The sequence below is a fragment of the Salmo trutta genome, unplaced genomic scaffold, assembly GCF_901001165.1.
Source record: "Salmo trutta unplaced genomic scaffold, fSalTru1.1, whole genome shotgun sequence".
Lineage (NCBI taxonomy): Eukaryota > Metazoa > Chordata > Actinopteri > Salmoniformes > Salmonidae > Salmo > Salmo trutta.
In genome coordinates, this window is record NW_021822962.1 from 2,738,805 (window position 1) to 2,754,236 (window position 15,432).

The 15,432-nt window shown below is 45.5% G+C and overlaps 1 protein-coding gene across 1 annotated transcript in view; it reads left to right on the top strand.

The window, feature by feature from the left end:
• Positions 1 to 15,108, top strand: part of LOC115187739 (dual 3',5'-cyclic-AMP and -GMP phosphodiesterase 11A-like) — a 32,796-nt gene extending 17,688 nt beyond the window's left edge. Inside the window, exons 9-18 of the mRNA XM_029746751.1 lie at positions 780 to 872; positions 6,344 to 6,394; positions 8,970 to 9,116; positions 9,446 to 9,553; positions 11,204 to 11,313; positions 11,516 to 11,606; positions 13,907 to 14,007; positions 14,159 to 14,236; positions 14,340 to 14,403; positions 14,533 to 15,108. Coding sequence (XP_029602611.1) covers positions 780 to 872; positions 6,344 to 6,394; positions 8,970 to 9,116; positions 9,446 to 9,553; positions 11,204 to 11,313; positions 11,516 to 11,606; positions 13,907 to 14,007; positions 14,159 to 14,236; positions 14,340 to 14,403; positions 14,533 to 14,835 — 1,146 coding nt within the window. The 3' untranslated portion in view covers positions 14,836 to 15,108. The remainder of the gene's footprint in view (positions 1 to 779; positions 873 to 6,343; positions 6,395 to 8,969; positions 9,117 to 9,445; positions 9,554 to 11,203; positions 11,314 to 11,515; positions 11,607 to 13,906; positions 14,008 to 14,158; positions 14,237 to 14,339; positions 14,404 to 14,532) is intronic.
• The last annotated feature ends 324 nt before the right edge of the window (positions 15,109 to 15,432 follow it).

Below are 15,432 nucleotides of genomic sequence, written 5' to 3' on the forward strand. Positions count from 1 at the left end.
ATGTATGATTAGACAGTGGATTGAGCAGGTTCTATCTATCTATATCTATATATGTATGATGAGACAGTGGATTGAGCAGGTTCTATCTATCTATATCTATATATGTATGATGAGACAGTGGATTGAGCAGGTTCTATCTATCTATATCTATATATGTATGATGAGACAGTGGATTGAGCAGGTTCTATCTATCTATATCTATATATGTATGATGAGACAGTGGATTGAGCAGGTTCTATCTATCTATCTATATCTATATTTGTATGATGATACACTGGATTGAGCAGGTTCTATCTATCTATATCTATATATGTATGATGAGACAGTGGATTGGGCAGTCAGATGGAACAGAGTAAATAGACATTTCAATGTCATAGATTTAGCCGGTGGTAACTTGTGGAATAGACACTGGCTGGAATGCGGTTTTAACCCATCAGCATTCAGGATTAGACCCACCTGTTGTATAATAGATATTATAAACTGGGTGGTTCGAGCCCTGAATGCTGATTGGCTGACAGCCATGCTTTATCAGACCATATACCATGGGTATGACAAAATATTTATTTTTACTGCTCTATTTACATTGGCAACCAGTTTATAATAGCAATAATGCGCCTCTGTGGTTTGTGATATATGGCCAATATACCACATCTACCACATGCTTAAGAACAGCCCTTAGCCGTGGTATATTGGCCATATACCACACCCCCTCATGCCTTATTGTTAATTAGAAAGCTGTTTTATAGGTAGAAACGTTTTTCTACCCTGTCTCCATACAGGCCTTTGTGATATTCTGTGGGCTGGGGATCAACAACACCATGATGTACAATCAAGTGAAGAAGACCTGGGCCAAGCAATCTGTGGCCCTGGATGTGAGCATTGATAGTTTGCGTCCCAAATGGTCAAAAGTAGTGCACTATAAAGGGCTTAGGGTGCAATTTGGGACTGAGCCATGTACTCTTCTCCCTTCACTCACTAGGCGTTTAGGATATTTATTTTTTTAAATGTGCCTTTCGTGAACTAACACTCTCACTTGACTTTTCCCCCCTAATAGCTCTGACTTTACTGATAGCTGTTTCACTGAGAGAAAATGTACTTACTATGACTGAGATATGTGGTTGTCCCACTTAGCTATCTTAAGATGAATGCACTAACTGTAAGTCGCTCTGGATAACCGTGTCTGGTAAATGACTGAAATGTGAATGTAAAATGAAAATGTTAGCTAGCCAGTCTAGTTGCTGGGCTTTGGGCTCCACTGTCTGTCTGTCTGTCTGACTGAATGTACGGTCCTCAGAATGCTTTATGAAATGTGGTTGAAACACATATCAGACTTGGTGAGAGGCAATATACTAGTATACTGTATTATATTATGTTATGTATACTAGTATATTATATTTACTATATACTAGTATATTATATTATGTATACACTATATACTAGTATATTATATTTACTATATACTAGTATATTATATTATATACACTATATATTAGTATATTATATTATATATACTATATACTAATATATTGCATTATATATACTATATATTTGTATATTAAATGATATATACCATATATTAGTATATTATATTATATATACTATATACTAGTATATTAAACTAAATATACTGTATATTGATATATTATATATACTATATACTAGTATATTTTTACTCCTGACACTGTTTGCAGTGTGCGATCTTTTTTTGACAGCATCCCCTCTTTGGAAACAGTGAAAATAACTGTAATATTTATGGTGGGAGAAAAGAACCCTGCTGAATATTAATGTGTAGGATCGGCTCAGGCAGTAGAGGATAATACTGTAAAAATGCAGTCATGAGTAGTGTGAAGAAGACAATATTGCGTCTATGTATGCATCCCAAATGGCACCCTATTCCCTATATAGTGCACTACTTTGCGCCAGATCCCATATCATCATGCATGTCCCACACCCACCTGCAGGGGGCCAGAGAGGTTCATGAGGAGAGAGAGAGAGAGAGAGAGAGAGAGAGAGAGAGAGAGAGAGCGAGAGCGAGAGCGAGAGAGAGAGAGATTTTTTTATTTTATTTTTATTTTACATTTGTTTAACCAGGTAGGCAAGTTGAGAACAAGTTCTCATTTACAACTGCAACCTGGCCAAGATAAAGCAAAGCAGTTCGACACATACAACAACACAGAGTTACACATGGAGTAAAACAAACATACAGTCAATAATACAGTACTAAAACAAGTCTATATACAATGTGAGCAAATGAGGTGAGATAAGGGAGGTAAAGGCAATAAAAGGCCACGGTGGCGAAGTAAATTCAATATAGCAATTAAAAAACACTGGAATTGTAGATTTGCAGTAGGTGAATATGCAAAGTAGAAATACTGGGGTGCAAGGGAGCAAAATAAATAAATACAGTAGGGGATGAGGTAATTGTTTGGGCTATTTATAGATGGGCTATGTACAGGTGCAGTGATCTGTGAGCTGCTCTGACAGCTGGTGCTTAAAGCTGGTGAGGGAGATAAGTGTTTCCAGTTTCAGAGATTTTGTAGTTCGTTCCAGTCATTGGCAGCAGAGAACTGGAAGGAGAGACGGCCAAAGGAGGAATTGGCCCTGGGGGTGACCAGTGAAATACACCTGCTGGAGCGCGTGCTACAGGTGGGTGCTGCTATGGTGACCAGTGAGCTGAGATAAGGCGGGACTTTACCTAGCAGGGTCTTGTAGATGACCTGGAGCCAGTGGGTTTGGCGACGAGTATGAAGCGAGGGCCAGCCAACGAGAGCGTACAGGTCGCAGTGGTGGGTAGTATATGGGGCTTTGGTGACAAAATGGATGGCACTGTGATAGACTGCATCCAATTTGTTGAGTAGGGTGTTGGAGGCTACTTTGTAAATTACATCACTGAAGTCGAGGATCGGTAGGATGGTCAGTTTTACGAGGGCATGTTTGGCAGCATGAGTGAAGGATGCTTTGTTGCAAAATAGGAAGCCAATTCTAGATTTAACTTTGGATTGGAGATGTTTGATGTGAGTCTGGAAGGAGAGTTTACAGTCTAACCAGACACCTAGGTATTTGTAGTTGTCCACATATTCTAAGTCAGAACCGTCCAGAGTAGTGATGCTGGGCGGGCGGGCAGGTGTAGGCAGCGATCGGTTGAAGAGCATGCATTTAGTTTTACTTGTATTTAAGAGCAGTTGGAGGCTATGGAAGGAGAGTTGTATGGCATTGAAGCTCATCTGGAGGGTAGTTAACACAGTGTCCAAAGAAGGGCCAGAAGTATACATAATGGTGTCGTCTGCGTAGAGGTGGATCAGAGACTCACCAGCAGCAAGAGCGACATCATTGATGTATACAGAGAAAGAGTTGGCCCAAGAATTGAACCCTGTGGCACCCCCATAGAGACTGCCAGAGGCCCAGACAACAGGCCCTCCGATTTGACACACTGAACTCTATCGGAAAAGTATTTGGTGAACCAGGCGAGGCAATCATTTGAGAAACCGAGGCTGTTGAGTCTGCTGATGAGCATGTGGTGATTGACAGAGTCGAAAGCCTTGGCCAGGTCAATGAATACGGCTGCACAGTATTGTTTCTTATCGATGGCGGTTAAGATATCGTTTAGGACCTTGAGCATGGCTGAGGTGCACACATGACCAGCTCTGAAACCAGATTGCATAGTGGAGAAGGTACGGTGGGATTCTAAATGGTCAGTAATCTGTTTGTTAACTTGGCTTTCGAAGACCTTAGAAAGGCAGGGTAGGATAGATATAGGTCTGTAGCAGTTTGGGTCAAGAGTGTCCCCCCCCTTTGAAGAGGGGGATGACCGGAGCTGCTTTCCAATCTTTGGGAATCTCAGACGACACGAAAGAGAGGTTGAACAGGCTAGTAATAGGGGTTGCAACAATTTCGGCAGATAATTTTAGAAAGAAAGGGTCCAGATTGTCTAGCCCGGCTGATTTGTAGGGGTCCAGATTTTGCAGCTCTTTTAGAACATCAGCTGACTGGATTTGGGAGAAGGAGAAATGGGGAAGGCTTGGGCGAGTTGCTATGGGGGGTGCAGTGCTGTTGACCGGGGTAGGGATAGGGGTAGCCAGGTGGAAAGCATGGCCAGCCGTAGAAAAATGCTTATTGAAATTCTCAATTATAGTGGATTTATCGGTGGTGACAGAGTTTCCTATCCTCAGTGCAGTGGGCAGCTGGGAGGAGGTGCTCTTATTCTCCATGGACTTTATAGTGTCCCAGAACTTTTTTGAGTTTGTGTTGCAGGAAGCAAATTCATGCTTGAAAAAGCTAGCCTTGGCTTTTCTAACTGCCTGTGTATATTGGTTTCTAACTTCCCTGAAAAGTTGCATATGACGGGGGCTGTTCGATGCTAATGCAGAACGCCACAGGATGTTTTTGTGTTGGTTAAGGGCAGTCAGGTCTGGAGAGAACCAAGGGCTATATCTGTTCCTGGTTCTAAATTTCTTGAATGGGGAATGCTTATTTAAGATGGTGAGGAAGGCATATTTAAAGAATAACCAGGCATCCTCTACTGACGGGATGAGGTCAATATCCTTCCAGGATACCCAGGCCAGGTCGATTAGAAAGGCCTGCTCGTTGAAGTGTTTCAGGGAGCGTTTGACAGTGATGACCGCTGACCCATTACGGATACAGGCAATGAGGCAGTGATCGCTGAGAACTTGGTTGAATACAGCAGAGGTGTATTTAGAGGGCAAGTTGGTTTGGATGATATCTAAGAGGGTGCCCATGTTTACGGCTTTGGGGTTGTACCTGGTAGGTTCATTGATAATTTGTGTGAGATTGAGGGCAACAAGCTTAGATTGTAGGATGGTGTTAAGCATGTCCCACTTTAGGTCACAGAGCAGCACGATCTCTGAAGATAGATGGGGGGGGCAATCAGTTCACATATGGTGTCCAGAGCACAGCTGGGGGCAGAGGGTGGTCTATAGCAGAGAGACTTGTTTTTAGAGAGGTGGATTTTTAAAAGTAGAAGTTCAAATTGTTTGGGTACAGACCTGGATAGTAGGACAGAACAGTATATTGCAGTATATTGCAATATATCAATATATCTCTGCAGTATATTGCAACACCGCCCCCTTTGGTCGTTCTATCTTGTCGGAAAATGTTATAGTTAGGGATGAAGATTTCAGAGTTTTTGGTGGACTTCCTAAGCCAAGATTCAGACACAGCTAGGACATCTGGGTTGGCAGAGCGTGCTAAAGCAGTGAATAAAGCAAACTTAGGGAGGAGGCTTCTAATGTTAACATGCATGAAACCAAGGCTTTTACGGTTACAGAAGTCAACATAAGAGAGTGCCTGGGAAATAGGAGTGGAGCTAGGCACTGCAGGGCCTGGATTAACCTCTACATCGCCAGAGGAACAGAGGAGGAGTAGGATAAGGGTACGGCTAAAAGCTATGAGAATTGGTTGTCTTGGACGTCCGGAACTGAGAGTAAAAGGAGCAGGTTTCTGGGGGCGATAAAATAGATTCAAGGTATAATGTACAGACAGAGGTATGGTAGGATGTGAATACAGTGGAGGTAAACCTAGGCATTGAGTGATGATGAGAGAGATATTGTCTCTAGAAACATAATTGAAACCAGGTGATGTCATCGCATATGTGGGTGGTGGAACTGAAGGGTTGGATAAGGTATATTGAGCAGGGCTAGAGGCTCTACAGTGAAATAAGCCAATAAACACTAACCAGAACAGCAATGGACAAGGCATATTGACATTAAGGAGAGGCATGCTTAGCCGAGTGATCAAAAGGGTCCAGTGAATAGTGAGATTGGTTGGGGTCATGGCGATTCAGACAGCTAGCCGGGCCATGGGTAGCAAGCTAGCAGAAGACGGAGGTCTGTTTTTAGCCACCTCGTGCGTTTCCGTCAGTAGATTAGTGTGGTTCCGTGTGGTAGAGGGGACCAAATCCAATTGGAAAAATAGTTATAGTTATAGATAAATAGGGAGAGATATAAAGAGAGAGAGATATAAAGAGAGAGAGAGAGAGATATAAAGAGATAGAGAGAGATATAAAGAGAGAGAGAGATATATAAAGAGAGAGAGGGAGAGATATAAAGAGAGAGAGAGAGAGTTATATAAAGAGAGAGAGAGAGAGATAAAAAGAGAGAGAGATATAAAGAGAGAGAGAGATATATAAAGAGAGAGAGGGAGAGATATAAAGAGAGAGAGAGTTATATAAAGAGAGAGAGATATAAAGAGAGAGAGAGAGATATATAAAGAGAGAGAGATAAAGCGATAAAGAGAGTGAGAGATATAAAGAGATAAAGAGAGAGAGATATAAAGAGAGAGAGAGAGAGAGTCCATGAGTCAATGATGATGTTTTCTCCTCCCTCAGATGCTGTCCTACCACGCAACATGCTCCAAGGTAGAGGTGGACAGACTCAAGGTAGGTCTGAGAATTACATTACATGTAGAAGAAATAGAAAAACAAACAAACAAACAAAACAAACAAAATCTACAAGATAATAATCAAAACCGGTATCCATGTAGAAGTCACCTGGTTACTTTCCCAGGGGTGCATTCACTAGGAACCAAACAGCAGAAAACAGAATGAAACAGGGAGGAATCTACCTGAATTTGTCCAATAGAAACGTCCATTTTCGTTGCAAAACGTTTTGTTACGTCAGACTAATGCGTACACCCCAGGACTATGATGAAGTGGGACTGGTGAGGTGTGGAGGTGGGGGTCGGAGGACCTATCATAAAGAGGGACTGGAGGGACTGGTGAGGGGTGGAGGTGGGGGTCGGAGGACCTATCATAAAGAGGGACTGGAGGGACTGGTGAGGGGTGGAGGTGGAGGTGGGGGTCAGAGGACCTATCATAAAGAGGGACTGGAGGGACTGGTGAGGTGTGGAGATGGGGGTCGGAGGACCTATCATAAAGAGGGACTGGAGGGACTGGTGAGGGGTGGAGGTGGAGGTGGAGGTGGGGGTCAGAGGACCTATCATAAAGAGGGACTGGAGGGACTGGTGAGGGGTGGAGGTGGAGGTGGGGGTCAGAGGACCTATCATAAAGAGGGACTGGAGGGACTGGTGAGGGGTGGAGGTGGAGGTGGGGGTCAGAGGACCTATCATAAAGAGGGACTGGAGGGACTGGTGAGGGGTGGAGGTGGGGGTCGGAGGACCTATCATAAAGAGGAACTGGAGGGATTGGTGAGGGGTGGAGGTGGAGGTGGAGGTCAGAGGACCTATCATAAAGGGGGACTGGAGGGACTGGTGAGGGGTGGAGGTGGAGGTGGGGGTCAGAGGACCTATCATAAAGAGGGACTGGAGGGACTGGTGAGGTGTGGAGGTGGGGGTCGGAGGACCTATCATAAAGAGGGACTGGAGGGACTGGTGAGGGGTGGAGGTGGAGGTCAGAGGACCTATCATAAAGAGGGACTGGAGGGACTGGTGAGGGGTGGAGGTGGGGGTCAGAGGACCTATCATAAAGAGGGACTGGAGGGACTGGTGAGGGGTGGAGGTGGAGGTCAGAGGACCTATCATAAAGAGGGACTGGAGGGACTGGTGAGGGGTGGAGGTGGAGGTGGGGGTCGGAGGACCTATCATAAAGAGGGACTGGAGGGACTGGTGAGGGGTGGAGGTGGGGGTCAGAGGACCTATCATAAAGAGGGACTGGAGGGACTGGTGAGGGGTGGAGGTGGGGGTCGGAGGACCTATCATAAAGAGGGACTGGAGGGACTGGTGAGGTGTGGAGGTGGAGGTGGGGGTCAGAGGACCTATCATAAAGAGGAACTGGAGGGACTGGTGAGGGGTGGAGGTGGGGGTCAGAGGACCTATCATAAAGAGGGACTGGAGGGACTGGTGAGGGGTGGAGGTGGGGGTCAGAGGACCTATCATAAAGAGGGACTGGAGGGACTGGTGAGGGGTGGAGGTGGGAGGGACTGGAGGGACTGGTGAGGGGTGGAGGTGGAGGTGGGGGTCAGAGGACCTATCATAAAGAGGAACTGGAGGGACTGGTGAGGGGTGGAGGTGGGGGTCAGAGGACCTATCATAAAGAGGGACTGGAGGGACTGGTGAGGGGTGGAGGTGGGGGTCAGAGGACCTATCATAAAGAGGGACTGGAGGGACTGGTGAGGGGTGGAGGTGGGGGTCAGAGGACCTATCATAAAGAGGGACTGGAGGGACTGGTGAGGGGTGGGGGTCAGAGGACCTATCATAAAGAGGGACTGGAGGGACTGGTGAGGGGTGGAGGTGGAGGTGGGGGTCAGAGGACCTATCATAAAGAGGGACTGGAGGGACTGGTGAGGGGTGGAGGTGGAGGTGGAGGTCAGAGGACCTATCATAAAGAGGGACTGGAGGGACTGGTGAGGGGTGGAGGTGGAGGTGGGGGTCAGAGGACCTATCATAAAGAGGGACTGGAGGGACTGGTGAGGTGTGGAGGTGGAGGTGGGGGTCAGAGGACCTATCATAAAGAGGGACTGGAGGGACTGGTGAGGGGTGGAGGTGGAGGTGGGGGTCAGAGGACCTATCATAAAGAGGGACTGGAGGGATTGGTGAGGGGTGGAGGAGGAGGTGGGGGTCAGAGGAGCTATCATAAAGAGGGACTGGAGGGACTGGTGAGGTGTGGAGGTGGAGGTCAGAGGACCTATCATAAAGAGGGACTGGAGGGACTGGTGAGGGGTGGAGGTGGAGGTGGGGGTCAGAGGACCTATCATAAAGAGGGACTGGAGGGACTGGTGAGGGGTGGGGGTCAGAGGACCTATCATAAAGAGGGACTGGAGGGATTGGTGAGGGGTGGAGGTGGGGGTCGGAGGACCTATCATAAAGAGGGACTGGAGGGACTGGTGAGGGGTGGAGGTGGAGGTGGGGGTCAGAGGACCTATCATAAAGAGGGACTGGAGGGATTGGTGAGGGGTGGAGGAGGAGGTGGGGGTCAGAGGACCTGAGGCTTTGAGTTTGTTATTTCCTGTTCAGCTACTAGGACGCTCAATATTCACCCTGACATTCTACTCCCTCAGGCTGCTAAGATCCCTTTGAGCAGTGAGCTGGGCATCGAAGAGTTCCACTTCAACGATTTCTCATTGGACAACGACGCCATGATCACTGCCTCCCTCCGGATGTTTCTGGAACTCGGAGCCGTCCAGAAGTTTAAGATTGACTATGATGTGAGTGAGGTCAACAATGAGGGTGAATGGAGAGGCTTTCTTATTTCTCTCCAGGGTTGCAAAATTCCAGCAACTTTTCCAAAATCCCGACAATTTCCAGAAATCCTGGTTGGATTATAGCAGATTTCCTGGTTATTCTGTCCTGATTCTGGGAATCTTCCAACTGGGGTTTCAGTAAAACCTGGGGATTTTGGGAGTACCGGAATTTTGCAACCCTATTTATCTTGTTTTTGATGAACTCTCTTGGTGACATGTTACAGTAACACCTGATATGAGAACAACAGCAAAACAAACATGTATTCCTTATGACTGTCCCTCATCCCTCTCAGGTCCTGTGTCGCTGGCTGCTGACGGTGAGGAAGAACTATCGCACGGTGGCGTACCATAACTGGAGGCATGCCTTCAACGTGTGCCAGTGCATGTTCCTCATGATCACAGTGAGTCAACGCAACAAAACATGCTCTATGTACACATTTAGAAAAGAGGGTTCATCAAGGGTTCTTTGGTAAGGCTGATGGGTCTATATGGTGTTACGAACCGGCTCAGAGTTCACAACAAAAGGGAGACAATGTGGAGACAAGGAATATCAAAATATATATTTATTAAATAAAGTAAACTAAGAACAATGAACAATGGTGTGTGTAATCAGTAATCAGTAGTGTAAGTGAGTGTTTTGCATGCCTGAATGTAATAATGCAGGGTGTTGAAAGGTGCCAAAGCAAATAACCAAAAAGCCACACAACTGCCACACAACTGCCACACAACTGCCACACAACTGCCACACAACTGCCACACAACTGAAATCAACCAAGGTGTCTGCATGGAGAGAGTCTCCCCAATCAATGTGGAAGAGGTTTATTTATCCTGGGACACACCCGGGCCCAGGTGTTTCCCATGTAGCTGACGACCCTCCCAACTCCGCCCACCGGCATCCTAATAAGGAAACAAGAACAAAGAGAGAGAATATGGCAGACAGAGTGGGAGGGTCGTCACAATGGGGACCGAACCATAATGAGTCAAAGTTCCCTTTGAGCCCTTAAATGGTTCTTTGCAGTTCAAAAAAGGGTTCTTTAATCTTTTAGGGATAATAAAAATGTAGGGGCGTGGTTTGCTAAAAACTATTTTTGTGCAGCCGTGAGTGAGAGTGTCATTCCAGTTTATCCAATCTGTTGTGTGATATCGTTACATGTCAGATTTGAATATGGCCAGTACAGTGTCTTGTAAAAGACTCACGTAAGGCCTTGTGTCAGTTGGGAACGGTTTGCTGAGTCAGACGATCTCAGTCCTCTCCTCAGGGACCCCAGCCATTCCAGTGCTACCAGTTAACACAATAATGACACCTGTGGAGTTTTAACAATATAATATGACTAACCAGAATAAAACACAGTGTATGGTTCTTCAAAAGGTTATTTGTAGAACCTTTGAGATTGACAAAGATTCTTTAAAGAACCATTCTCCATAAAGGTTCTATAAAGAACCATTAGAAAGCGTTCTCAATAGCAGCGAAAAGGGTTGTAAGCATAGCGGAACCTTTTTGGTGCTACTGTATATAGAACCATATTTGAATGGTTCTTTGTAGAACCTTTGGAAAGGGTTCTCTGCAGCATTCCATTTAAAACCTTTATAGAACCATCAATAAAGGGTTCTACAGTACCTTCATCAAGAATCCACACCCCTTGACTTTTACCACATTTTGTTGTGTTACAGCCTGAATTAAAACATTTATTAAATTGAGATTTTGTGTCACTTGCCTACACACAAAATCCCATAATGTCAATGTGGAATTATGTTTTTTGAAACTTTTGAAATGAATAAAACATTTAAGGCTGAAATGCCTTGAGTCAATCAACCCCTTTGTCATGGCAAACTGTTTTGTTCACATTGTTTCTCAATTTGTTTCTCCACTAAGGCAATTAAAGTAAAGATTAACCAATTACAATGGTTATGTCCCAAATGACCTATTTTGTTCCCCACTTTTGACCAGGGACGGGACAAGGGTAGTGCACTATATAGTAAATAGAGTGCCATTTGGGACACAAGTAATGTCTTGGATAGTTTCCGTACTTCCGTTACCTCTGTGTCCGCAGACGGCTGGTTTCCAGGATGTTCTGTCGGATGCAGAGACCCTGGCGTTGATGGTGGGTTGTCTCTGCCATGACTTAGACCACCGTGGCACCAACAACGCCTTCCAGGCCAAGTGAGTCACCTCGGCTGAGCCCCAAAGAGAAATAAGGAAAATGAAGGAAAATAAAGAAAAATTAGGAAGATATTAGCCTGATCAGTCAGTCAGTCTGCACGTCCGTCCGTCCGCCTGCCTGTCCGTCCATCTTCCCTGTTAATCAATCAATCAGTCAATTAGTGCAATCAGTTGAATGTACTTCCTCTGCTGCTTCCTACAGGACTGGCTCTGCTCTGGCCCTGCTCTATGGGACATCAGCCACTCTGGAGCACCATCACTTCAACCATGCAGTCATGATCCTACAGAGTCAGGTAACCTTGGCTACCATCACCTTTACTTAAGAGCTTCCATTTATTCCTCAACCCTGACATTCCCCCTTCCATATATTACCTGAAAATATATTTTTCAACAGGGTCATAAAATCTTAATATACACTGCTCAAAAAAATAAAGGGAACACTAAAATAACACATCCTAGATCTGAATGAATGAAATAATCTTATTAAATACTTTTTTCTTTACATAGTTGAATGTGCTGACAACAAAATCACACAAAAATAATCAATGGAAATCCAATTTATCAACCCATGGAGGTCTGGATTTGGAGTCACACTCAAAATTAAAGTGGAAAACCACACTACAGGTTGATCCAACTTTGATGTAATGTCCTTAAAACAAGTCAAAATGAGGCTTAGTAGTGTGTGTGGCCTCCACGCGCCTGTATGACCTCCCTACAATGCCTGGGCATGCTCCTGATGAGGTGGCGGATGGTCTCCTGAGGGATCTCCTCCCAGACCTGGACTAAAGCATCCGCCAACTCCTGGACAGTCTGTGGTGCAATGTGGCGTTGGTGGATGGAGCGAGACATGATGTCCCAGATGTGCTCAATTGGATTCAGGTCTGGGGAACGGGCGGGCCAGTCCATAGCATCAATGCCTTCCTCTTGCAGGAACTGCTGACACACTCCAGCCACATGAGGTCTAGCATTGTCTTGCATTAGGAGGAACCCAGGGCCAACCGCACCAGCATATGGTCTCACAAAGGGTCTGAGGATCTCATCTCGGTACCTAATGGCAGTCAGGCTACCTCTGGCGAGTACATGGAGGGCTGTGCGGCCCCCCCAAAGAAATGCCACCCCACACCATGACTGACCCACCGCCAAACCGGTCATGCTGGAGGATGTTGCAGGCAGCAAAACGTTCTCCACGGCGTCTCCAGACTCTGTCACGTCTGTCACGTGCTCACTGTGAACCTGCTTTCATCTGTGAAGAGCACAGGGCGCCAGTGGCGAATTTGCCAATCTTGGTGTTCTCTGGCAAATGCCAAACGTCCTGCACGGTGTTGGGCTGTAAGCACAACCCCCCCCCTTGGACGTCGGTCCCTCATACCACCCTCATGGAGTCTGTTTCTGACCGCTTGAGCAGACACATGCACATTTGTGGCCTGCTGGAGGTCATTTTGCAGGGCTCTGGCAGTGCTCCTCCTGCTCCTCCTTGCACAAAGGCGGAGGTAGCGATCCTGCTGCTGGGTTGTTGCCCTCCTACGGCCTCCTCCACGTCTCCTGATGTACTGGCCTGTCTCCTGGTAGCGCCTCCATGCTCTGGACACTACGCTGACAGACACAGCAAACCTTCTTGCCACAGCTCGCATTGATGTGCCATCCTGGATGAGCTGCACTACCTGAGCCACTTGTGTGGGTTGTAGACTCCGTTTCATGCTACCACTAGAGTGAAAGCACCGGCAGCATTCAAAAGTGACCAAAACATCAGCCAGGAAGCATAGGAACTGAGAAGTGGTCTGTGGTCACCACCTGCAGAACCACTCCTTTATTGGGGGTGTCTTACTAATTGCCTATAATTTCCACCTGTTGTCTATTCCATTTGCACAACAGCATGTGAAATTTATTGTCAATCAGTGTTGCTTCCTAAGTGGACAGTTTGATTTCACAGAAGTGTGATTGACTTGGAGTTACATTGTGTTGTTTAAGTGTTCCCTTTATTTTTTTGAGCAGTATATATTTTGCTCATGTCTTCCATCAGGGTCATAATATCTTAAAACATATTTTTTCGCATTTCTTCCAACAGGGTCATAGATTCTTAATATGTATTTTTGTCATGTCTTCCAACAGGGTTATAATATCACAATATGTATTTTTGTCATATCTTCCAACAGGGTCATAATATCACAATATGTATTTTTGTCATGTCTTCCAACAGGGTTATAATATCACAATATGTATTTTTGTCATGTCTTCCAACAGGGTCATAATATCACAATATGTATTTTTGTTATGTCTTCCAACAGGGTCATAATATCACAATATGTATTTTTGTCATGTCTTCCAACAGGGTCATAATATCACAATATGTATTTTTGTTATGTCTTCCAACAGGGTCATAATATCACAATATGTATTTTTGTCATGTCTTCCAACAGGGTCATAATATCACAATATGTATTTTTGTCATGTCTTCCAACAGGGTCATAATATCACAATATGTATTTTTGTCATGTCTTCCAACAGGGTCATAATATCACAATATGTATTTTTGTCATATCTTCCAACAGGGTCATAATATCACAATATGTATTTTTGTCATATCTTCCAACAGGGTCATAATATCTTTGCCAACCTGTGTTCCAAAGAGTACAGTAGTATGATGCAACTGCTGAAACAGGCCATCCTCTCCACTGACCTCACCCTGCACTTCCAGTAAGTCTTCCAACTTCCACATACAGTTGTAGAAGAGATACTTAATAACATAAACAGACCGGCACTCAGGCTACCTCCCATCTGCTTTGCCATTGAACCTCCCTCCTTTTCCTTGTATCCGTTTTGTGACTCTATCTGTGCTCCTAAACAGGCGAAGGAGCAAGTTCTTTGACTGTGTTCTCTCTGGAGAGTTCAGCTGGACAGACGAGGCTCACAGAGAACTACTCAGGTCCTTCCATCTTTCTTACTTGTCTATTGAACCATGATCAACAATCTCCTTATGTGGAGACTTGGTTTGGTTCTAAACAACCTCTGACCCCTGTCATCACCAGGTCTATGCTAATGACAGCATGTGACTTGGGTGCAGTGACCCGCCCCTGGGAGATCTCCAAACAGGTGAAACATTACAAAACGTCTTCCTGTGTCTCAAATGGCACCCTAATCCTTGTATAGTGTACTAGTTTTGACTAGGGTCCATAGGGTCATCATTGACATCATTGACATCACTTTGAAATCCCCCTGCAGGTTGCGGAGTTGGTGACCAGTGAGTTTTTCGAGCAAGGTGACAGGGAGAGGTCTGAGCTCAAGTTGACTCCAGCGGTAAGCAGTACACAGTACTACTGTAACACCTCCCTTCAAACTACACTTCCCTTCAAACTACACTTCCTGTTAAACTACACTTCATTTTACAACTTCACTTCCCTTCCAACTACACCTCCCTTCAAAATAAACTTCCCTTCACTACACTTCCCTTCCAACTACACCTCCCTTCAAAATAAACTTCCCTTCACTACACTTCCCTTCCAACTACACCTCCCTTCAAAATAAACTTCCCTTCACTACACTTCCCTTCCAACTACACCTCCCTTCAAAATAAACTTCCCTTCACTACACTTCCCTTCCAACTACACCTCCCTTCAAAATAAACTTCCCTTCACTACACTTCCCTTCCAACTACACCTCCCTTCAAAATAAACTTCCCTTCACTACACTTCTCTTCAATGTCAGATCATCAACTTTGATATTAATGCTCCATCCACTACAACCTTGATTCACTTGAGTCCAAACTCCATTAATGCACCTTTCGTCTGCACAGCATTTAGGAAGTAGACTTTTATCTTTCCTTCTGCTGAGCTTCAGTATCTTTCTAACACCATCTGGGTTCCCAAAAGTTAGCCTTGATGTAGGGAGTTCTTTCTTTTGATATTCAACTGTTGGGATGAAATGACTAAAGTTAGTTAAGTGATTAGGAGTGCCTTTCATGGTGGATGATACTGTAACAGCAGTTTCTCTTCCTGATCCCCCGTCCCCCGTTCCCCGTCCCCCCGTCCCCCGGTCCCCCCGTCCCCCCGTCCCCCCGTCCCCCCGTCCCCCGTCCCCCGTCTCCCCGTCCCCCGTCTCCCCGTCCCCTGTCCCCCCCGTCTC